This window comes from Perca flavescens, chromosome 1, assembly GCF_004354835.1.
Source record: "Perca flavescens isolate YP-PL-M2 chromosome 1, PFLA_1.0, whole genome shotgun sequence".
Classification (NCBI taxonomy): domain Eukaryota; kingdom Metazoa; phylum Chordata; class Actinopteri; order Perciformes; family Percidae; genus Perca; species Perca flavescens.
The window spans coordinates 29146040-29171039 of NC_041331.1; the positions used below are offsets into that span (position 1 = coordinate 29146040).

General features: G+C 40.9%; 2 protein-coding genes across 2 annotated transcripts in view; one reads left to right on the forward strand and one right to left on the reverse strand.

Annotated features, from left to right (window-relative positions):
- itsn2b (intersectin 2b) overlaps positions 1–16884 on the reverse strand; it is a 39347-nt gene extending 22463 nt beyond the window's left edge. Inside the window, exons 1-9 of the mRNA XM_028574348.1 lie at positions 16456–16884; positions 5764–5837; positions 3571–3663; positions 3224–3287; positions 2868–3055; positions 2191–2451; positions 1562–1658; positions 1248–1384; positions 254–317 (exon numbers count right to left, since the gene is read on the reverse strand). Of these exons, the coding sequence (XP_028430149.1) occupies positions 254–317; positions 1248–1384; positions 1562–1658; positions 2191–2451; positions 2868–3055; positions 3224–3287; positions 3571–3663; positions 5764–5770 (911 nt within the window). The 5' untranslated portion in view covers positions 5771–5837; positions 16456–16884. The remainder of the gene's footprint in view (positions 1–253; positions 318–1247; positions 1385–1561; positions 1659–2190; positions 2452–2867; positions 3056–3223; positions 3288–3570; positions 3664–5763; positions 5838–16455) is intronic.
- A 357-nt stretch (positions 16885–17241) lies between these two features.
- Positions 17242–25000, forward strand: part of gcfc2 (GC-rich sequence DNA-binding factor 2) — a 13093-nt gene continuing 5334 nt past the window's right edge. The window contains exons 1-10 of the mRNA XM_028575425.1: positions 17242–17621; positions 17916–18017; positions 19002–19241; positions 21195–21443; positions 21682–21782; positions 22056–22210; positions 22549–22732; positions 24256–24379; positions 24510–24552; positions 24924–25000. The exon at positions 24924–25000 is cut by the window's right edge and continues 21 nt beyond it. Of these exons, the coding sequence (XP_028431226.1) occupies positions 17300–17621; positions 17916–18017; positions 19002–19241; positions 21195–21443; positions 21682–21782; positions 22056–22210; positions 22549–22732; positions 24256–24379; positions 24510–24552; positions 24924–25000 (1597 nt within the window). The 5' untranslated portion in view covers positions 17242–17299. The remainder of the gene's footprint in view (positions 17622–17915; positions 18018–19001; positions 19242–21194; positions 21444–21681; positions 21783–22055; positions 22211–22548; positions 22733–24255; positions 24380–24509; positions 24553–24923) is intronic.

Here is a 25000-nt window from a genome sequence, read left to right on the forward strand (position 1 = left end):
ACCCTAAAGAAAATCATTGTTAAAAGTAGTTTATTTATGTTCTTTTTTAGTTATAACTGACTGTCAAACTGCAGACAACAAAGATAGAAATCATATCACATCCATACAGGGATAGTAGTATACAGCTGTTAAAAGATAATAAAATATATGACACACTGGTATCGGATGACACTCTGGCTCTTAAACACAACACTGACACACAACCATAGGACATGTACGAACACGTAAACACACACACACACACACTTCTCACCAGATGGAAGCTAGCTGTGACTGAGTCAGCATCGTGGTCGCCATGGCACCCCTCACCTGCTGACCTGGCAACAAGAGTGACACATGTCAGAACACCTGTATAGTACACATGTACAGAAGAAAGAAAAAGGTCCAGGTTGTGTGTGTGTGTGTGTGTGTGTGTGTGTGTGTGTGTGTGTGTGTGTGTGTGTGTGTATGTATGTATGTATGTATGTATATATGTATATATGTATAAGGACCTGTCCAGTATGTGCCCATTAACTCATTAAACTAAAATGAGGCAGGTGAACAAAGAGGGCGGCTCTGTGCATAATCGCAGTATTTGTCGTGATTCTTTATGCCTCTGATTCCTGTATGTTTTGTGTCTGTTGTGTTTAGGTATGTTTTTGTGATCTTATATGTCCCTGTCTGTATGAAACTTTAGTTTTTTCTGTCCATCTTGACCTGACTCCCTGGCAGAAGAGATGTATCTCAATGGGACCTTTCTGGTTAAAGCTATAGTGCGCAGTTTCTGTCTCCCCCATGAGGAATTCTCTTCTTCAGAAGAGAGAAGAGTCCATCTTCGCTCTAGTTTCTGCGCTTGAAAGTTGCCAGATGACACAATCTTCTGAACATAGCCATACTGAGAAACACAGGTCCAGCAAGGCTTGCAGTAACAGAATGATAAGGCAAGTGTATCCTTGGCTGTGTGTCACGTGTTGCCTGTGAATGAATCAGGATCTGAAAAAACTTTCTAATGACTGTTAATGCCGATTCTGCAAATTGTTAAAGCATCTGTGCCTTCTTTGATTTCCTCTCTCCGCCCTGTGTCTGAACACAACCACAGCCTTTACTTCCTTAGAATTGCACACATAGAAAGAAAGGAGGAAACCGTTATGAAATCATCAGTGACTGTTGTTCATGACCATCCACGCCTGCATTCCAGGCAAAGTTTGGTTTTGTACGACTACCACACTGTTCACAAACATATACACACACACACACACACTTCGTACCACTGAGGTATCCTGTCATTTGTTTATCCAAGCTGTTGAACTGCTGTCTGTATTTGAGTCTGGAGGCATGTGGCACAGCCCAGTCGTTGGGAACAGTAGCATTGGCGGACATCACAGAGGGGGATGAGGAAGTGGAGCTAAAAAGACAAACAGAGGCAAAACAAAAACACAAGATGAATGCACCAAAACTTCAGGAAGACCGGTGTGTTTTGCACTTCAGAAAAGGCCGACAAGATAAATGAGGCACCGATTGTGTAAAAGGGGAAATTGCTTTGTCTTTCTGAATTTCGGTGTGTGTTTTTTGTGTGTGCTACCTGATAGATCCTAGGTCCAGCAGCGATGAGGCCTTGTTCATACCAGAAGAGGAGAATCCTAGCGGGGAGGAGTAGAGGGATGCAGAGCGAGATACGCCTGACAATACAAAGCCAACACATGTATCCATTACATACTTTTTCTATAATTATCTGCAATATTATGATGACATTTTATGGAAGCCATTAACCACAAACATAAAATCTTGATGTGATTTTTTTTAATTGCAATTTTTAGAAAGGGAGAAAGGGGAGAGAAGCCCTAAAATGGGTCAGTATACTGACAGTATATAGTGTCATGCAAGCCAAGCTTGCCAAAGACAGTGAGGGTGTTTGTATGGTGATGAGACCGAGAGATCTGACTCTGCAAAACCAGGCCAGGATTCATTCCTTTTCCCTCAGAAATATTTCATTATCTGCACACATTCACAATACTTACTCTCAGAGCATTGGCATTGCGAGAAAATAAGCAACTTGCAAGTGATAATCAAAGGACAGATGAATGCGTTTACTCATACAGGAGACCCTCCTTATGACACAGTGACAGATACACAATACTACGCGTGGGGAGAAAAAAAAAAGGAGAGGAGGAGGAAACATAAATAAAAGTTAGAAATGAAAATCCCCTGTACCAGTAGCCAAAGCTGCAGCTGGAAGTGGATGGAGAATTCCAATGGTGCCGTTTGGCAGTGTGGCGTTTCCCACGGTGGGCATCAGGGGCCTGGTGGCGGTGGAGGCCATTAGAGGGCTCAGTCCTGTTGCTGTAGGAACCAAAGTGGAGAAGCCTGTCATTGGTGTCAAAGGTGAGAGTCCAGGGGTTGCCATGGAGATAGGGTTCAACATGGCAAGGTTTGTCCCGGGCATCAGGGGCATGTTCGGCACAGAAGCCATACCTAGGACACACACACACACACACACACACACACACACACACACACACACACACACACACACACACACACACACACACACACACACACACACACACACACACACACACACACACACACACACACACACACACAGTAATCCAATCAGATGACACAGCAGTCAATATGCATGTGTACAAACATGTATGGAGATCATTCAGACACACTTTAGGTTAGCTTGTCAATAGTTGTTGAAATCCCCAAATGAGTTTTTTTTTTTTTTTTTTTTTTTTTTATATTGCATTTACATCTTTAAATCATCATGTCTTTTTGTGTTTAAGGCTGTGACTGTTTAAGCAAAAGACACATTTTGAACAGTTAAGTTCCTCGCTAACTAACATTCACATACAGTGTATATAATAATAATAATAATACTGTACCATAGGCTGGGCTGGACAAGGGCATGGTGGGGTTATTGAGGCTGGGAGCAGGCACTGGGGGCTGCTTCATGATGATTGGCAGTGCTGAGGGAAGTGGTGTACCCTGGAGTTTTAACTTTATGAGCTTCATTGCGATAGAAAACTCCAGCCGATCCATCTTCCCATCTTTATTCATGTCAGCCAGAGCCCTGAGAGACAGAGGGGAAACAGAGATTCATCAAAGAGTGTTACACTGTAAGATCTAGTGTTTCAAGTATAGATTTCAGTGAAAACTTCTAGAGAACTCATCGCTCAAAAATCTGAGCGTGAGAGTGTGTGTGTGTGTGTGTGTGTGTGTGTGTGTGTTTCTTTCTCACCATATCTCAGCCAAAACTGAAGCAGGCAGTCCTGATTGGAGGAGAAACTTCCTTGCCTGTTCCCCTACAGAAAGAAACAGAAAGGAAAGAAACAGGGAAAACAAAAACATGAGATTTTCCTGCATGCAAAACTGAAAAATGTGTCTGCATTCAATACATTACTATCCAATACTATTTTTGTGCCTGCATCACGTGTGTGTATAATTGCCTGAGCACCTGAGCCTGTCAACCTACTTATACTTAAATGTGCCTGTGTATTATTGTGATGCTAGGAAGTAACTGTGCTTTATTTGTACATAGTGATGCACAAATAGTCTGTGCGATGATGCGTGTGTTAGTGTGCGTACCTGACACATAGCCCATCGATGGGGAGAGGGTGTCAAACTTCTGATCATGTTTGACCCTCTCCTCAGGAGTGATAGCCCATACACTTGGACCACCTAGAGAGATAAATGAAGAAATTCCAAAGTTTGAAGCACCAAACATGGGACATAGCTATTAGGGCTGGGCGATAAAACGATAACGATATGTATCGCGATAGACACATAATCAATATCAATAGAAAATGCGGTCGATAAAACGTTTGATAACTTGTTTTTCTTCATCAGAAGAAACCAGAGGTTGTGAATCAAGTTTGGTTGCATGAACAAAGGCCCTCACTCTCTGACAACCTAGCAACGTGGGGAGTGACACTCTAACAGCCAATCATGTAACAGTATCATGTTTGGTTGCGCCACATCGCTGTCTCGTGTTCTTCAATAACAGAACCGGCGTGGAGTGGAAAGTGAGTGCCGCAGCGAGCGAGGAAATCGTTGATAAAACAGGAAAAGTCAGTATCGTAGTTTTGGGGATTTTATAAGTCTGACCGTAGTCAGACCAATGTCGTCAGACCAACACTGGTAATACCATAAACTTGTTTTACCACTTTAGCCGCGCTCACACTTTCGAGCACAGCCGTATTCGCCATCAACGTCCAACAACATCTGCAGCTGCAACACGGCACAAGCAGCAGACCACCATGGAGAGGTACTCCGCATCAGCGCCTTACTAAACGCTACAAAGAAATAACGAAGGCAGACGTGCTGAGCACTGTCCAGAAGCCAGGTTACCAACTTAGCACTAAACCTGCAGAAAATAGTTCCTTCTCAGGTTTCTTATATTTAGCTAACACTTTGCACTATTTTATGACACTTTATTAAGCACTTCTTACTTATTCTTTAATTTTGCACCTTAATGTTAAGAGATAATTGTTAAGTGTTCTTGTGATTTTAGACCTGTTTACATTTGAATTATTTGAGTGTTTTCCATGGTTGTGTTGACATTTCTGCTTTTACAACTGAGGGGATTATAAATCAGAGCAGGGTTAAGTTTAAAATAAAAATGTTTAAATTTAATATATTTTTCTCCTGGTCCTTATTTTAAATAGGTCATAAAAAATATCAATAATTATCAATATCGACCGATATGAAAAACTTATATTGTGATACAGTTTTCAACCATATCGCCCAGCCCTAATAGCTATCATCATTAGATAAAGAGAATGTCAGCCTAGTCACATTGGTCTGTTAGCAGAGTTATCTAACTTTACGGATATAAAAAGAGATGGTTTTATATCAGTACATATATATCTGGGGTCTAATCAGCAAAACCGCTCCTTGAACAGGCCCACAACCTTTTTTACCTTCTCACCATTTAAATAAATCACAAAAGTGTACATTACACGCACACACAAGTGAGCAAAGCAAATTAGCATACACTTTATATACACACACACACACACACACACACACACACACACACACACACACACACACACACACAAAATGAGAGAGAACCTCGAGGCCATCCTCAGTGGCAGTCAGGCGTTGGGAATGCACTGATATTGACAAAGTGATAATGAAGCGCACTGTTACTGTGTCACTTTGTTCAGACAGGAGGGCAGAACAACACTTCGACTGAGGCCGACTACACATCAGTTTTTTACTCCACAGTCCATCAGCAGACACAATGAATGGACAGTTCCCTTCATCATAACAAAACATACACAGTACTGTAACTTCAGTCCTGTGACTGGCACCATAAACAAAGTTGGGGTCAGAATATGGAAAGAAATGGACTTTAATGTGACCAAAGAGCACAACAAATGTACTGCTGGTGCAGAGGACAGTGAAGCTGTTAAGATTACAACCTCACTCGTACAAACAGTAAGAGACAAATGGCTACAACAGTGTGTGTTCAGACAGATGTATGTGCAGCTGCACACACACAAACCAAATTGGGGATTATTACTAGAACTGTTGGCCTCAGCAGATCTACACACACACACACACACACACACACACACAAACACACACACACACACACACACACACACACACACACACACACACACACACACACACACACACACACACACACACACACACACACACACACACACACACACACACACACACACACACACACACACACACACACACACACACACACACACACACACACACACACACACACACACACACACACACACACGGTCTTACCATTCATTTTTGCAGGTGGCAGAGGCACAGAGGGGGAACTCCCGTCGCCGTCCTCAGCTACTGCTCGAGGCCATCTGCAAAACACACACAGTCACAGCCAGTCAGTCAGTAGTCAGTCAATGCTGCAGCTAAGACAGGGCAGTGGTGCCACTGAAAGGAGGGAGAGAAAAAAAAGGCAGAGAGAGATTCTGGTCAGTCAGCAGAGTCAAACAGGGCTCCTCCTGTTCTCTTCAGTCAGGAGCACTCTGGCCACGTCCCAAAGCTTTTTAACTACTGGGACATGTTCCAATATACTATCCACACAGACCATGGTAGTGGCCAGACACCAATACTACACAAGCTAGAGCGATAACCCCTCATGAGAAAGCATTTACACTCACTGTCGTGTCCAGCAATATAGAATATAAGCTAAACCCCTGTTCAGTACTATGTTGGACTAGTTCAACAACTAACTTTAGTGTGCTGGTGTTAATCAGACAGTGTTCAGAAAGTGGTCGTTTTACCTCATAACAGTATAGTAATGATAAATGTTGTACACATGTAAACATTTTGAAGAAGAGTTTTGTGTTGTCATTTGTTCACTGTAAAGCTTTGAGATTGCCGACTAAAAGTTTACAGCCATGCTAGTAGCTCTGTCAGACAGCTAAATGCAGCAAAAAAAAAATCAGCATGCTAACATAATGACGATAAGCATTTTATTTGAGTGTGTTAAAGCATGCTAACGTCTGCAAAGTTCAGCTGAGGCTGATGGAAATGTTGGAATTGTTTTGCAGGTTTTTGGTCATAAACTAAAAAAAAGAAATGGTCAAATTAACATTTTATCCTGATGATGGCACTATATGAAAAGGCAGAGGATCATCAAAATGATTACAATTTCCTGATGAAATGTCATGGCAATCCATCCAATAGTTGAGAAATCTCACTCAAAACTGCTCGAGGAAAAGTCAGAGGATCATCAAAGCCATTAGGATTCCTCCTCTGGAGACATGAATGTCTGTCAAACATAAAATGGGTATCCTTCCAGCTATTGTTGAGATATTTTAAGTCTGAACCAAAGTGGAAAACGGACTTACCAACCGACCGACTTTGCCATCAAAGAAACCATTTCCCTACCGTTTCACTGATTTCAAACTTGCTTTTCTGTCACCCACGCCTTTCTTTGTTTTCTATGTAAGTATTATGCTTTAATCCCACTCTTGTTGAGTCAAGTACATGCAAAGCAAGTGTGGGAATGCAGCTGCTGTCGAATGAACCTGTTTTATGTAGCAGGAAGGCCCCTTTTTTCTGCAAGGTTATGCTTTGTACGTTTTAGGTGATAAGTGACTACATTTACGGTGGAGATGTCTGACCCCATTATCTTTAATAAATGTCAGTTTACTACAGTAAAGACTTGTCAGCAGTGTAGTTAGATGACAGAGTCAGTTAACTAATCAGAAATAGAGAACTTCACCGATTTATTATTTTGAATCTTTGTATATGTTTAGTCATTAGTAATTAGACCACATCTTCTGTCACTGTGTTGTTTTTTCTTACATTGCTTGGAATCTTTAGGATAACGTTTGTGGTAGATCCCAGCATGGTAAATGTACTAGACCAGTGGTTCCCAACCTGGGGTCCGGGCACCCCCAGGGGGGGCGGCAAAGATCACAGGGGGGGGCGCGAGTCTTTATCTGGTTTGAGGTTGAGGTAAAAAAAATTGTTTTGCACATGTTAAACAAATGATAATACACTAGAATATCTAATGTATACAAAAGTCTGTATGAAAACTATATATTTTGTTGTATCTTCATTTTTCCTGCCGCCACGGCATCACTATTTTATGAATGAAACATGGAGGAGAAACATAACAGTGCTGATAACTGCTCTGTATCAAAAAAGAAAGTAAGGCTCTATCTCGAGAGTTACCTCAACTTTGGTTTCGGGCGGGGGGTACTGTACTGTACTAGACTACAGTATGTATCCACAGACTAAATGTACCATATATGGGCCCTGTGTTGACAAAAGACCAATGACTTGTAGAATGTTGGCTTTGCCAGCATGTTTACAGGTCTCATCTGTGACTGCAGGGCTGTTCCACCTGTTGAAACGGTCAACTCACAAAACGTTTTACTGTGGGATGGAAAGTGTGAACTTTTGCTTCAATACAGGACGTAGAACAGAAGGCCATATGTACTATGGAGGATTACATTTTAAGCTTTCATTTTGAATGTACTGAGTATCTAACATCAAATACTGAATCATCATGTTGGTTTTGTAGCTTCCACATTCACTTCATTACTGGCGTGCTGAACACCTGCTTCCTCCATGACTATCTCTCTCCCATCAGCCAGTCAGACTCACATGATGTAGTCGGAGGAAAGACATTCCAGTCTTTCCTCTCAACACCTCCTGCCCAGTAACCCAGACACAAGCATTTCCTCATCCGACGTCAGTTAACAGGAAGTGATCATGGATTTTGCCAGAGGAACAGCTTTGATGTCCCAGAAAATAAGAGCTAGGGTGGGACCTGGGACAGTACAAGAATTATTAATCGACAGGTGATTTTTAGGAAGCTAAATAACAGAGCGTTAAAGGACAACATAAATAAGATAAAAAGAGAGAAAAACAGAATGAGAGGGATCGTGAGTAGCTTTTGTGAACGCGGTCTGACCGATGCTCTTCCAAGGGCAGAGAACCGCAAGGGAGGGTTAATCTACTGCCTGCCGTCTGTCGCTCTCCCTCTCTCCTTCACTCCTCCTGGGTCAAGTCCTCCTGTACTTCATCCTCAGGCTTTCAGTTTTTGCCTCATTCTCGTTCATTGTTCTTCATATGCAGTCTTTAATAAATACTGGAATATGAGTGTGAACATATGGAGACTTCTCTTATTAAGAAATGTAGTCAGTAGTAGGTCATGTACTTTGCAGCAGTCCCAACACAGATACAACAAGACTGCATTATTTGCAGTAGAAAAACAAAGAAGTCAGGTCATAAGTAGACTGATTACTTAACTATTTGGAAAAAATGCCACAGCCTTGAACTCATTTAACCCGTTATTTCGGCCTAAGACAATTCTTTGCACTACACTAACTGACCGACCAGTTTAATTGTGTATGTACTAAATATAAACACACATTTTCAGCAAAGATCCACAACATTTAGTCAAAGAGTTGAAGCAAAATTATTCCACACTTTCTTTTACTTAAATAATGTTAATTTTAACAGTTGCCTGACATCTCAGGTGTTGCATAGTACAGTGGAGGAAACGGTGGTTTGCTAGACAAACCACTGTATCGAGTTCTAACAGTTTCAAGCACTTTTTTTGACCAACATACACGCCAACACAAGATATGATTGATAAGCTAACATCAGCCAAACAGAATTATCCATTCAGTATTGGTCAGGCTCTAGAGCACACGTGCCAAACTCAAGGCCCGCGGGTCAAATCCGGCCCCTTGCTAATTTTGATCTGGCCTAATTTAGGTTCACAATACATTTTGGCCCAAATACTTTTTGCCACGTTTCATTCAACATTTTTGACGCTTTTGGCATTATTTTTTGTCGACCAAACGGTTAGTGAGTAGACTATATAAAACATGCAATAATACAGTCAAAGATATTTGACTTTTCCCATGACATAAAAGCAATAAACTATATGTCTGGCCCTTGATGTGATTCTCATTTTCTAGTGTGGCCCTTAGGGAAGTTGAGTTTGACACCACTGCTCTAGAGTGTACCCTCTGGTAATGCAACACTGTAGGAAATATAATGAATAAGTGAAAGATAGCAGTGGACTGTGCTTTAAGGTTTACTGTTTCCAGAGGGACTTTTCTTACTGTACGCCTGCCTGACCAACTCACCGACTGACCGAAGGACTTGGCTGGCACAAGTGACTGACTTTAGTGGTAGACTCAGCTTTGCAAAATCTCATGCAAATCCTTTCCAGAAACTAACTTCAGCTGTACTTCTCCTGTGATGCAGGGACCTATTAAAAGCCACTAAAAACAAGGTTGGAAAACAGACTCAAGGATACAGGAAAGTGGCTGTGAATGAAAGCCTGATGCACTGTTTTGATAGTGTTACAGTCGGCACCATAGAGAGGGAGAAACACAAGTAATACATTCACAGACTACACAAAGTTTGAATTTTTTAGGGTTTTCATGATCGCAACATTCTGTGTAGTCTGGACACTACATTCTTGTAATGAAGAGAGACTAGCAACTGTAAGCAAGACTTTGATTTCCTCCCAGCTCTAGCTACACTATTGTGTGACGCTGCATTTAATCCACAATATAAAAAAATACATGAGTGGTTGTACAGTAACAACTAGCTTGTTTTTGGGGTTTTGTAGTCCATTTGAGGATTTACATTTTACTAAAAGTACAAACATGGAGAGTCCTTCTGTCAGATCAGTGGTATAGTTTGATCATTTTTGGACAGAGTACGACTATGATAGCACTGTGTCTTCCTACTTTTCAAGGTCTGGCCCAATGCTGAGATGGTGCCCACACATGGTGTTGTCATTGTATATATATAGACATATGACTCATATTGGGTCCCAACCTAATGTTAACGAAACAGCTCTTCCACAGTCATGAAGAGGTGGTGCCTCATCGGCCAGGTGTAACTGCAATCTGTGTAACGTGACACTAAAAAATACACCCAGCAGGTTTAAAAGGTCACCAAATTCTGCCTCATCCTACAAGCTTGCCCATCAAAAAGCTACAAGTAGTAGCAGTAGCTAGCAAGTCTTGTGATTTAATAACAAATGACTCCTGTCTGGGGCGCCTGGATAACTCACCTGTTGGAACATGCGCCCCATGTAAAAAGGCAGTCCTTGTCGCAGCAGCCGCAGGTTCAACTCCGACCTGCGGCCCTTTGCTGCACGTCATTCCCCCTCTCTCTCTCCTTTCACATCTTCAGCTGTCCTATATAATAAAAGGCCTAAAATGCCCCCAAAAAATTATATGATATAAAAAGAAATGACTCCTTTGATTGGCTTTGATTCCTGGACTTGAGACACGTCATGTTTGTTAACAAGTCCGCCAGCTAAAATATGGGATGTAGAAATAAGCGCTGAAAATGTGTAGAAGAAACATTTAACAATTTAAAACGTTGGAAAAAACTAAAACAAACCTTATGGTGCTTTGATTTAAAAAAAAAAAAAAAAAAGGTACTCCTGTTGTTATACAGTAGTTATGTTTACATGTTATTGTTATTTGAACAGCTGAGCATTGAACCAGGTGAAGAAACCTGTTTATTATTTATTAATTTGATTTTGCAACTGTTCACTGAAATAGCCGGTTTCTATGAAACTACATGTGACATGTCATATTTGGCTTTGACTGAACTGCTCTCACTTTGCGGAAAAAATATCGGGATATATATCGTATATCGATATTCAGCCAAAATATACCGGGATATGACTTTTGGTCCATATCGCCCAGCCCTAATGAGGACTATGGTTAAAGTGATGGTTCGGAGTAATTTCACCCTAGGGTCCTTTGCACCATGACCTCGAGCGTTATCAGCTGAATAGCTTAGTGCAGGCGCTAATGGATCAGAGAGTGTCTCGTACATTACCCCACTAATAATGCCCGAAATGATTTCAAACTTCTACACTAGTACAAATAGGTTAGGCACTCATAAAACGATGGATTGGAAAGTTTGTAAGTACACCAGAAGTTTATGTAAATAACACTTACCTGTTGGCTTCTCGTCTCTGCTGCTGCTGCTGTTGTTACTACCGGGCAGTAAGAGTGCTTAGGGCTGTCTACAAATTACAACACCGAAAAGAGATGTAACAAAAATATTTATTAATTTAATGATTAAATAAGGTAATGTCTCCAAACTTACCGCAATTATAACTTTTATCCTGCTAGTTATACTACAGCACTTACTTAAAAAAATAAGTTAAATTAATAAAGATTTTTGTTGCATGTCTTTTCGGTGTGGTAATTTGTAGACGTTCCTAAGCACTCGTCTTACTGCTGGTAGCAACAACAACAGCAGAGAGCAGAAGCCAGCAGGCAAGTGTTATTTACATAAACTTCTGGTGTACTTACAAACTTTCCAATCCATCGTTTTATGAGTGCATAACCTATTTGTACTAGTGTAGAAGTTTGGTATCATTTCGGGCATTATTAGTGGGGTAATGTACAAGAGACACTCTCGGATCCATTAGCGCCTGCGCTAAGCTATTCAGCTGATAACGCTACTCTACGCTAACTCTCCCAATGTTCGACCCAGGTGAAAAAAGCTTCTGGGGGGGCGTTTGGCTTGAGGTCATGGTGCAAAGGACCCTAGGGTGAAATTACTCTGAACCATCACTTTAACCTTTTCTCAGATCTCTGCAGGGTAAATCCAGACAGCTAGCTAGACTATCTGTCCAATCTGAGTTTTCTGTTGCACGACTAAAACTTTTAAACGTACACATGTTCCACCAAAACAAGTTCCTTCCGAGCCCATTTTGCAGCGGCACCGCAGCTTTTCTCCGGTGCTTAGCATCGCCCAAGACGATTGTGATTGGTTAAAAGAAATGCCAATAAACCAGAGCACATTTTCCTCCCATCCCCGAATGCTATGTGGAGTAGCCAGACTCCCCTCCTTTCTATAGTAGTATTTCAAATTGTATTTTATGTCATTTCTAAACTGTATGTCTTTCTAATGTACATATTTTCTAGCCCTCCTTCCCTTTCCCTAAGTGGCTATGCCACTTGTCAGGCCGCCATCGTAAATAAGAACCTGTTCTTAATGACTTGCCTGCCAAAATAAAAGGTGAAAAAAAGGGTCTGGCAAAGTGAGACTAGCTCTGCCTTACTACATTTTTTTGCATATTTAGAATCAAAATCCCAGTATAGGCAGAATTAAAACAATAGACAGGCCTCTGTGACAGGAACAATCACAGCTAGCCATACTGTAGTCCTAAGCCTATTTTCAGCTGTGGATTCTAACAAGACAAATCAAGGCTTACATTATCCATTACAGGCCGTAGCAGAAAAAGCACAGGTGTCATTAACACCATTTATGATGATCTTGTTCCCCTTAAGTCAGAGGCATTTTTCAAGCCAAGGACCCCTTAACTGAAATAGAGACGGATCAGGGACCCCCTACTACATATATAGTATAAAATGAAGTTGCATATTAATCTGGTCCTACAATAACTTTTAGGGCAGCCTAAAGCATTTATAGATACCTTTTTTGCATAGAATACTAAGCTATTCAAATAGCCTTAAAATTGTTCGCATGATTTTATAAATCATGTTTTAATTAGTGACTACATTATTGGCCAGTAAGCCTATCATCAGTGGGGATTTATATTTGCTAATAATATGTTGGAATCATGTTAAGACGTCTAAATTTTGAAAAAAACTTTCAAAAATTAACAATAATTTGGAGGCACCCCTGCAGTGACTCTGAGGACTCCCTAGGGGTCCCGGACCCCCTGTTGAAGATCCCTGCCTTAAGTGCATCAGTAAGCCTTGTCTGTGAGCGGGAATACACAGTGGCATGGCTCTGAAACTAGTAAAGCTAAAGGGAGTGCATCGCCCATTATTACAACAGTCCTGTGCTTTTCCTGTTATGTCAAGCCAAAATGTCTTCTGTGAAAAGGGAATGTTGGTCCAAAGCAAGACTGTGCAGTCCCTTTTAATTAGCCTGAGTGCAGGGCCCGTCAAATGTTCTTTCAGTTTTCACATTTATTTGGACTAAAAAAAAAGAATTGCATTGAACAATTTTTTCCAAGGTCAACGTGAACCACTTAATGCCTGACTGGAGTGTGGTGGTAGAAGAAACACCACACAATTTGTTTTTAATTTATGGCTTGGCTATGTTGGTCAGACCTCACCTGCATCTGCTCTGGTTCCTGACTGGGACATTTCTGTCGCTCTGTTTACACACACACACACACACACACACACACACACACACACACACACACACACACACACACACACACACACACACACACACACACACACACACACACACACACACACACACACACACACACACACACACACACACACACACACACACACACACACACACACACACACACACACACACACACACACACACACACACACACACACACACACACACACACACACACACACACACACACACACACACACACCTGGCTGTCCCTGACCTTAGCTGCTTCAGTAGCAGCTTTGAACCCTTCATGTCTTTTTCTCTCACCGTGAGAGTAGCTGTCCGTGTCGGTTTGTCCCTTATGCTCTGTTTAGTGCACACCTTTTTACTGCCCCTTGCTGCCATATAGACTATTTTACATTGACAGAAGGAAATACAGAACACAACGAAGAACCAGACAGAGATGTATGAGACTGAGGAAAGCATGTTTCACAATGAACCTTTTCTCTGATTGATTTTCAGCCACCTCACTCTCTTTGTGTGTATTTGTTTCTCTGCACAGTTTCCCATGCTCCTTTGGCTGTGCATCTGCTTTATCACTCATTCCAATCCCCTCTCTTCACTGTTCTTATTTTTTTTCTGTCTTTCCAACTGCTTCCCACCATAGAGCTAACTCTTCAGCTGGCTTTGTTAAGTATTTCAGCACAATGCATCCACCCACTCTGCCATAAATATCCTAACAGTGGCATTCATACACTCAGAAAGTGATGCAAAGGCCTTTTGGAGTGTTTCACATAGAGTTTGATTAACACTGTTTGCAGTGCTGCGTTTTGTTTTCTTTAGAGGCAAGGCATACCTCTCCCTCCTTTACTCTGCCTTGACCCACCCTGATTTGTCATATATCAGGAGGATATGACAGATCTGTAGAAAGTACTCCGATAAATTGCTATTTTATAGTATGAACTTTATGAGTTAAAACAGGATATTTTTGGAAGTACTGTGTTTGCATATGTGCATGTGTTTCCTCTCTATCATCTTCACTAAAGATTTAATGAAGAAGATAATAAGGAGGAGGAGTTAAAAGGCTGGTTAAACCTTACATCTGCTGAATAAATTCCATAACAAACCAACACTGGGCCTGTCCAGAGTTGCTCTCTGTTATTGCAATGCTGCAAATACTCCCAAGTCACACTTGTAACAGTGGTGATGTTCTCAAGTAGCATGACAGTGATGAAGAACATCGGCAACTCAGCTTATTATAACCATACTGATAATGTTAACACTGCATAAATAATAATGGAATTGGCAACCCTGACATTTCACTTCACAGACAGGGCTGAGGTAAAGCTCAGCTTGCAGCCATTAATTGTCTCGCTTTGAGGATGCTTCAGCTAAAGGAGAGGTTACGATTATGTCAAAACTAGGTTAATCGGTTCTCTGTCATGCAATAATAACATAATTACAGTAAGGTGGAGAACAACAAATAACGCCCACATTCAGCATTAAAATTACGAAGAGGCAAAAGGAAACTGTGGCTAGCGAGACTGATGTTACTTATAAAGTACATTCCCGGCAGTGACAGACACACTGCAAAAAGCAGCTTGTCAAGCCTTCCATCTCTGTACTAAGCTATGTGCATAGTGAGTGTATCACCGTGTGTGACAAAGCAATGATACACAACCACACTTTAACAACTGAACACTCACGCAAAAATGAACATACTAACATCATTGGGACCAATGCAATATTTTGCTGCTTTAAATACTGGTGTCATCATCTTCAGACTCTTCAATCTGTAGGCTATCTTACATCAGGCCCTTTCAACTGAATTATTACCCCGCCCACTGTACCGAAACATCTGTTTTATCGGTGTCTCTCACCTAATTTTATTTTCCAAGGAAAAACTCTAATACAATTGCTCCATGGTCACGAGAATAAAGAAAAGGCTCTAGGGTCTATGGCTTCACTGTAGAGATGCAACATTTCAGTCAGGTTATTGGTTATCGGTGTCAGGCAACGCTGAGACTGCTTAACCATCACATTTGCATTAGAATGGACATCAACATTAAACTTGCAAATGTCGATGATGCATTAATGTTGTGCAGATGCACTTGACATGATAGCTTTTTTAAGCAGAAAAAAATGCAGAATGAATTAAAGTTTTATAAAAAAAAGATTGTATACAAAAAAAGGTTGCATTTTTTTCTAAATTCTAAAATGAAGTAAGTTGTGCCAATTTTCCCTTCAGTAAATGCAGACACATGGACTTGATGAGAAATAAATGGGGAGGGAGAGGTGCAAATAAATCTGCATTTTTGGGTGTCAGAAGTAAGTAAACTCCACTGGTGGTATTACAACAACATGAAAAACATTAGTATGTTTTGACTTGAACCTCGCTCTGTAAGTCTGAACGATAAACTGATAGAGTAACATTCCCTGATCACTTGTCACCAGTCGGTCTGAGACCTGCAACCTGCTCAACTCGTTTGAACAGAGAGGAATTTAGGAGACTGACCTGCAAATCTGCCTTTATAAACGTACAGCGCCGTACATAAGTACGTGTCTAGGTATCGATAATACCTAACATCCATGATCCAATGAAATCATAACTTAGCTAGCTAACCTAACGTTAACTCCCATCCCAGTAGAGCATCAACCATCTTTGAAGATAGGTTTCTTTTATATTCCTAAATCAAAGAAGACAAACTAAACAGACATCAAAAGAAAACAACTGTACATATTAAAAAAGCTTACGTGAAAACCAAAAGTCATCCATAGAAACATTAACACAACACTATTAAACTTACACTCATGCTTAGATAAGCAGTTTCGCTTGCGTACCTCTCTCACCGCGGCCAAAAAACACCAACTTCCGAGCTTCCGAGGGGCCTGAAGTTATCATCCACCACTTCAGGACGGTTTCCCAGACACACCGTAAAGGTTTATTGTCCAAGGAGAGCAGTATTTGTTGGATAAATGTTCAAGTTTAGCAGCAGTGTTACTCAGAGAACCTGTTGCTGACAGCTCAGTGTGAGTGTGTCACACCAACAACATGGCTGACGACGACTGATCGGTGGCTGTATAACGTCTGACCGTCCACCGAGTGGGAGGAGAGAGGCAGGGAGGAATAAAAGTTAAACAGATGGGAAAGGGGAACAATTGATGGGAGAGAGATAAGAGAGAAGGCAACACAATAACTAACTTAAAGTAATTTTTTTTCTTATTTGAAGTCATGACTTTACAGAGTGCTCTAACGTTGTCATTATGTCGATATACGGACAGACCCAATGTTGTCTGACATTTTACCCAAGACCATACATTAGTAATGTCTCCTAAATATTATACCTGTTACTTATACTAGTAGAACAGTAGGTCCCGATAAGGATGGCCTATACTTATATGGAAATAAAATGTATTTCTATGGGCTTTACCTGTAAATAGTAACGTTAGGTTAGGGCCTATATTACAGTTTACTACCGTATGATAATGCCGTTAAATAATCTGAATAATGTAAAATTAAATGAAAGTTGCCTGTGTTTTCCATGGTTAACCCCTACAAGCAAACGACATAACCCATAGTTCATTGCGGCTGCTTTACGTTACGTTTTGCGACATTGTCGAACGTTTAAGAATACAAACCAGTTGAGTTCAATACATCCGTGGTTGAGTTACTAGTGTAGCAAACATGTTCAATAAAAAGCCCCGGAGGAACTTTCGGCAGAGAAAAGGGAACTCCAGTGACGAGGAGGATGATCAGAAGAATAGACGAGATGGAGAGGAAAATGAGAAAGCTCCAGCGGCGGTAAATAAACCGTCCAAACTGGCTCAGGGCCGCGGCATTACTTGCAGCTCCAAGCGGGAACCGACGCCTTCCAAGCCGGACAGCAGTGACGGAGAAGACGACGAGACGTTGGAAATTACAGAAGAAAGCGAAGAGAGGAATAAAGACAACTTTGGGTTCAAGACGAAAACAAACTCCATCCTCAGTTTCTCTGACGACAAGGAAGGTAACGTAAATAAGTGTCAATATGGCGTTTTGAAGTCAATCTTTTCAAAGATGGACCCCAGCCACACGTTTAATTTAACGTTAAAGTTACTCAACGAGAAGTGGTAACAAACGTTAGAGCAACATAAAAATCAAAAGAAATATAGCTATGTGCCTGAAATTGCCAGCAGGAATGAGGATTGGTGTTGTATTAACAAGACTAAAAAGAATATAGATGTAACGTTATATTGAGTCAATAGGGGCTCAACAGCAGGTTTTTGATCATGGATCTCTGATTTTGTTTTTACTGTCTTAGCTGAAGAACCAACATTTAAACTGAAGAAGTCCTCTGATAAAGCTGTACTGTTCCAAGTAAGAAGGAAGGAGGCTTCACCTGCCAAGACCAACCAGAGCACCGGTGGGTACCTGACAGTTCATGACCCTCATGACACACTAGCAGATCACTATGATAGATGTTGCATTACCTACACAAATCTACTTTAAAACACATTGTACATATAAACTAAATACATGTCAGGAGCCAGCTTATTAAGTACACCTACCGAGTGTGGTGGAATTTCCAGCAGCATGTAAGTTGAGACAATGGTACCCAGATGTCATTCAGGTCAGTGTCCAACATAACCATCATAACTCTGTCTCAGGCAGAGGAGTAGTTCAACTCCGTGTCTCCATGGAAGACGGGAGACGTAGCAGCTGTATGATAAGACAGTGCTGCTCATCCTGCCAAGGCCATAGAGAAAGTAGACGCATAACACATTTTGTCTGTGCTGAGATATTTGGGTGCCCGCAATATTTTTGTTTACTTTTGAAGGTTCAGCTAAACGCCTCCAGCATGAGTTTAAATACACCTTCAGGAAGACAGGAACTTCAGAGAGTTGGGACAGCACGACACGATAACACATCGTAGTTAGACTGTACTGCCTGCCTAAATTCTTTCCTCAATTGAGTGTTCATTAAATGCTTCTGTGTAATTCATCAAGGTCTCCCAAATCTTCTTCACATATGTGAAATGAGTTGTGCTGCTCCTGAGTTTTTCCTTTTAAAGCCTAGCTTACACTAATGCAGTCTATGCATTTATATAAATGAGGGCAGACTTGTGATTTGTGGAAATGGGTGGGTAAAGCATTAGCATATCAGCAGAGACGAAGAAGATTTGGTCTAGTGTAAACATTTTGTTTTCAAAGAGGTGCATATACAAAAGTCTTACTTGTTGAAAATGTTTTAGGAGTGTCAGCCTGCAAGAGTAACATGTCTTTATCACTGAAGTAGTATTTAAGATTGCAATCCTATTTCACCAATTACCTAGACAATAATAAGATCATGATTGCCGACATCATCATACTTTGAAATTTGTGGCATGTCTCCCTCTTATCTCTCCCAGTCTCAGCAGGTGGAGGTGTCCCACCATGTGCTTCTCCCAGGCAAGAATATGACAGTCAAGCTTCACCACGTGCTCTGCACCATAATAATAATGATGATGACGACGACGACGATGACGATGATGATGATGATGATGACGACGAAAATGGCGATGATGATGACCATAACAGTGACGAAGTGGATGCCAGGTCTCCCTCAGCTAGCTCAGCCTCAGACTCCAGCCGCTCTGCTACTAAACCAGGTATGTGTTTTGTGTGTATGTCAGTGAGAAAAACTGTTTTAAATCCACAGATGGTTGTTGGTGTGTGCATGATAAAGGTTTTAGAAAAGACAAAGTCAGCATACAGTGTGTGGAGGTTACAGGTTCTAGTACATTGTTCATTTGGGCTGCATGATATGGAGAAGTCAAGGTCAAGGTAACTTTATTGTCCCCGAGGGGCAATTATTTGTACAGCCAGCAGACACACATAAGACAAGACAAACTACAATACAGCAAAACATGAAATACCCACAGTATCTAAACCACAATAGTAAATACAAATACATTTAAAACAGTTCTGGCAGATTGTTTAAAATGGAAATAGATGTTGGGATAAAAGAGTTTCTGAGTCTATTGGACCTGCATCTGGGCATGGAGTACCTACGTCCTGAGGGTAGTAACTTAAACTGACAGAACAAAGGGTGGCTAGGGTCAGCAGCAATGGATTGGGCCTTCTTTGCCACTCTGTTGGAGTAGATGTGGGAGAGAGTGGGAAAGTTGATGCCTGCAATCTTGCCACATGTCTTAACGATACTCTCAAGTCGTTTTTTGTTTTTCATGGACAGAGAACCAAACCAGCAAATAAAACAAAAGGTTAAAACAGGAATAAAACATTCTCATAAACGTGGGGTCAATGTTGAAGTGACTGTATACAGTGTGTGTGATAAACATGTTACAATAACAACGGTAATATAAGATGTGATAAGACTTAATTATGCTATTAGTGATCGACCGATTTTATTTTTTTAGTGCCGATAGTGTTATTTATATATTTATTTCATCAGCCTTAGCCAATGATCCAGATACATTTCAGAGTTATTAAACACAGTAAATTGTTAATATTTCGTCTCGCGTTTGCTTCAAACGTGATCCATAAGCTCAATACTGGCCGAAAAAAATAAATATATATATATTTTCTTGAGCCGATATTTGGACCCGATACTGCTTTTCTCCCTCAATTTACATCATAAAAATGTAAACCCTGCTACACTGGATTTGTTTTCGGAATTTGCTCTGCCATTTCTTTAAAAATAATAAACAAAAACACAGATCAGTGTCACTTCTGCAATCATCTTACATTCATATCACCCAAATTATGTGTGCAATGTGCATCATATGGATGGGTGCCCTGCATATGGTTAACTGTGCGAGGGTAAAAGGCTTTCATCAACATCTACAACACAGCCTTGATGATTCATTGGTTGCTGACATATTATAAGACAGATATAATCAGGTCATCACAAAATGTCCTTTGTCACACACATTTAAATAATTTAAGAAAACAATAAACATGAAAAGTAGCCACTGAAATAAAGTGCTTGATTTGTATTTGTATTGTAATTTAAGACAAGGCTTCCAGCACCAGCACTCTGCTAGTGGGGCAGGGGCAGTGCATGGTCTGCACGTGAACTGCAGCGTCTCCAGCAACACAGAGCTGCCTGTGGACGCCTGTCTGTAAATAATGCCGGGAAAAAACTATCGGCGAACGCAGTGTAAAAACGCAAATATCGGCCGGCAAAATCGGTCTATCGCTATATGCTATACACAGAAAAGTTCAAAGCGATGAAAAGCTCTGCTCAGATGTTAGGGAGTAGTTGTATTAAACACACACCAGGAAATCTTGCTACCTGCAAATTTTTAGTTTGTGTAGCCTAAAAATATGTACAACCTGGCTCTATCATTGGGGTGAATGAGGCATTATCAGACCTTGTTGTAGGCCCCTTAAGACACTTGTAATGCATTGTTTATGAATGGAATTATTCAAATAATTTTCAGGTTTTCATTATTGAATACCAGATTAAAAAAAGTATTTTTTTTGTTTTACAATGTATTGAATTATTTTTATTTTATTTTTACACGTGTGTGTGTGTGTGTGTGCCGTACATGTTCCTTGTGTATACCTGCATTCATTTGTCTGTTGGTTTGTCTTTACAGTAGTTATCCCTAATGCTGAAGCGATCAAGGCAGCCAGATGGCAGCGTCGCGCCACTCGAGCCCAGAAAGAATTCATTTCCCTGGGTAGAGATGGCCACAGTTCCGCCGGTAGCACCCCGGATCACTACAGCAGGGAAGATGAAGAAGACCGAGTGGAGGATGATGATGATGAGCCAGATGATCATGAGAGAAGAATTGAGTTTGCACCAAGATTGAAGAGCATTAGGGAGAGGATTGCAGAGAAACTTGGTATGAGAGGCAGGGAGAAATGATTGTATTGGTGATATCTTGTTAAACATGGAATTGGCACAAGCATGTGAATTAGTACAACTGTCAGACTATTGTAGCAACAGAACTAAACGAAAATGGTCTGTTTGAAAATTAAATTATGATCGTCTGGCTGCATGAAAAGCTCTGCTTGTCTTGTGCCAAATTGTGCGGATGTGAAGTGTACTTTTTGTACTTCACTCTTGTTTCTGTAATCTAGGAGAAAGTGATGGAAGTCTCTCAGGAACTGATGGAGAAGAGCAGACAATTTGGGAGGAGACACAAATTGAGAAGGGAGTCAAGAGACGGACAGGAGATCGGGTAGGTAGGAAGAGAGGAAGCCCTCTCACTTTTTCCCCCCATATTTTCTTACATTTATTTTTTTCTGTACGTTTTCCTGTCTCTTTCGAGTGTCCTTTTTCTGTGTCTCACTCTTTCTGTATTGAACTCTTGTCCCATTTAGTGTAAATCTGGGTGCTCTCGAATGGCAGAATAGTCTCTTTTTCTGAAGATTCAAGTCTTCCATCAGTGTAACTACTCGTCTGAGTACTGCAGCTTTGTCATCCTTTATCCTCATTTTTTTCTTCCCCTCAGAGCCCATCTGGCAGTGATTCCAGCAGCTACAGCAGCAGTAGCATCAGGCGAGAGAGACGACAACGACGACAAAACAAGAGATCAACAGGGGTCAGATCCCTAAAGACTCTTCCTCCCATCAGTGTTTCAATGATCAAGAAGAGGATTACAGGAAAGTAAGTTTCCTCTCGATGTCGCACTACATCATCAATTTGACATAATAGTGATGAAATTCATGATTCACATATTGGTCTGAAATGTCGTGATGTTTATATAATTTGGCCTAATACATTTTGAAATGACTCCCCATTGCCAAACAGTACATGCGTTGTAATCAAACATACCGGTGTATTCCTTACTTCACTCTACATCTCGTTGTAATTTCTCTCTCTCTCTCTCTCTCTCTCTCTCTCTCTCTCTCTCTCTCTCTCTCTCTTCCCCCCCCCCCTCCCTCCCTCTCTCTTCCCCCCCCCTCCCTCCCTCTCTCTTTCCCCCCCTCCCTCCCTCCCTCCAGACTAGACTCCTTGAAGGAGGTGCACAGAGCACGGCTGGCAGAGTTGAGGAGGATGGAGTGCGATGTTGAGAGTGCTAAAACCTCTGCGGAAACTCTGGAGGAAAGTTCCTCAGAGAGCCAGCTGAAGTTTTACAGGGCCATGACCCTCTTTATCCACAACCTGGTGGAGTGTCTACGGGAGAAGGTCAGAAATGAGTAAATATGTTCCCTTAATGTCCGCTGTTAACTGTCGTATAAAAGCAAATATGTCAAATAATGAATTAGAGCTGGGCAATATATCAATATTATATCAATATCGTGATATGAGACTAGATATTGTCTTAGATTTTGGATATCGTAATATGGCATAAGTGTTGTTTTTTCCTGGTTTTAAAGACTACGTTACTGAGTAAAGTGATGTCATTTTCTGAACTTACCAGACTGTTGTAACTGTTCTATGATTTGCCTTTACATACTTAGTCATTATATCCACTAGAGATGGCCCGATACCACTTTTTTGCTTCCCGATTCCGATACCTGAACCTGCGTATCGGCCGGTACCGAGTACCGATCCGATACCAGTGTGTCATATATTGTTGGTCTGGCTCAGGTTAAACTCTTTGTGAAACCTCAACAAACACAGACAATGAATACCCCAGAACTTTCTTTTATTCTCCAGTTTGTCAGTTATAACGAAAAAAAGAACATAAATAAACTACTTTAACGTATATTTTTTTACGTAGGCTTTATTACATGGTATCGGATCGGTGCATAAACTCCAGTACTTCCCGATACCAGCGTTTTAGGCAGTATCGGAGCCGATACCGATCCTGGTATCGGTATCGGAACATCTCTAATATCCACATTACTGATGGTTATTTATCAAAAATCTCATTGTGTAAATATTTTGTGAAAGCACCAATAGTCAACACTATAATATCGTTGCGGTATCGATATCGAGGTATCTGGTCAAACATATCGTGATATTTGATTTTCTCCATATCGCCCAGCCCTATAATGAATCAAGTTAATATAATAGAACCTTAAAGGTGCTCTAAGTGATGTGACGCATTTTTTAGGCTACAACATTTTTCGTCACATACAGCAAACATCTCCTCACTATCCGCTGTCCACAATGCGCGTTCATGACTCAACCAGCTCCTTCTTGTCGGTTATTGGCTGGAACACTGTTTGTTATGGTTCGTGGTGCAGGTTGGCGCAGTTTGTTTTTATTGCCGTTTGTGGAGCCTGGGCTGTCTTCAGAGACCACGTTTTTTTTTTTTTACAGTGTGTTCAGCTGACAGGCAGCTAGCGGATAGTGAGGAGATGTTTGCTGTATGTGACAAAAAATGTTGTAGCCTAAAAAAAAACGTGTCACATCACTTAGAGCACCTTTTAAATTGTGCCTTTCCAAGATGATGACAGTATGACAAATAGCAGGCTGTCTGCGAGAGAAGTTTGCCGTTTTAGTTTGAGAGCTGGTTGGCAGGCTTCAGGTTTTGGTAGCCAGATTTGATGGAATGGTTGTCATATTGTGATCATTGTGTGTATTAATACCACATGTAATGATAAAACGGCAACTTTGACATAAAACACTGTCTGTCATAATAATCAGTAACAGCTTGTATGGAATAGTTTTAGGCTCTACCACTGAGCAAAAATGTAAAACAGCTGGAAGCTGACAGATGGTGATCATTTGCTGACTCAGGATAATTTGTTGATTGACAGGTTGTTGAGATCAACTCACTGGAACTGGATTTGCACTCTCTGCTGTCTGGCCAGATGGATGCGCGGTTAGCACAGAGACGACAGAGGATCCAGGAACAGGCTGACCGCCTGCAGCAGCTCAGCTGTGAGTAACATCTGTGTGTCTTCTATGTGCATTTGTGTATCTGTACAATATGTCTCAAAATAGTCTCCGGAAGAAATACTGATAATAACTGGAATTTATTCTTTTTTTTTTCTTTTCTTCCATGGCACAGATAAGCAGAGTGGAGCTTCAGACAATGGAACAGAAACTCAAGGGTAAGTGTAATAAAAAAAACAAACATTTTCTGTAGAATCAGGGTCATCATGAAATGCATTATACACCCCATTTAAATAGAGTAGGCAGAAAACAATTCAAAAGAGTAAAAAAAATTATGAAAGAGAACCAATCGTATAAATGCACACACACATCCGGCAATGGTGCACCTACAAAGGTGATAGATAGGCAAAGATAACATTTTCCAAATATCTTCTTTGGTTTTTTTTTTTTTAAATATTCTATACATAAACAAGATTGCTGTAATAGTAAATAAGAAATGCTTACAAAATGAGAGTGATGCACAAGGTGAAATAGGTGCCACACTCTACTCCTGCACAGATGTGTGTGTGATTTGTCTGAAATGTTGCAGTGAGGCAGACTCTGCTGTTAAAGCTGAAGAGGATTTTGATATACCTGAAGACACACAGCCCTCAGCAGAAGAGGAGG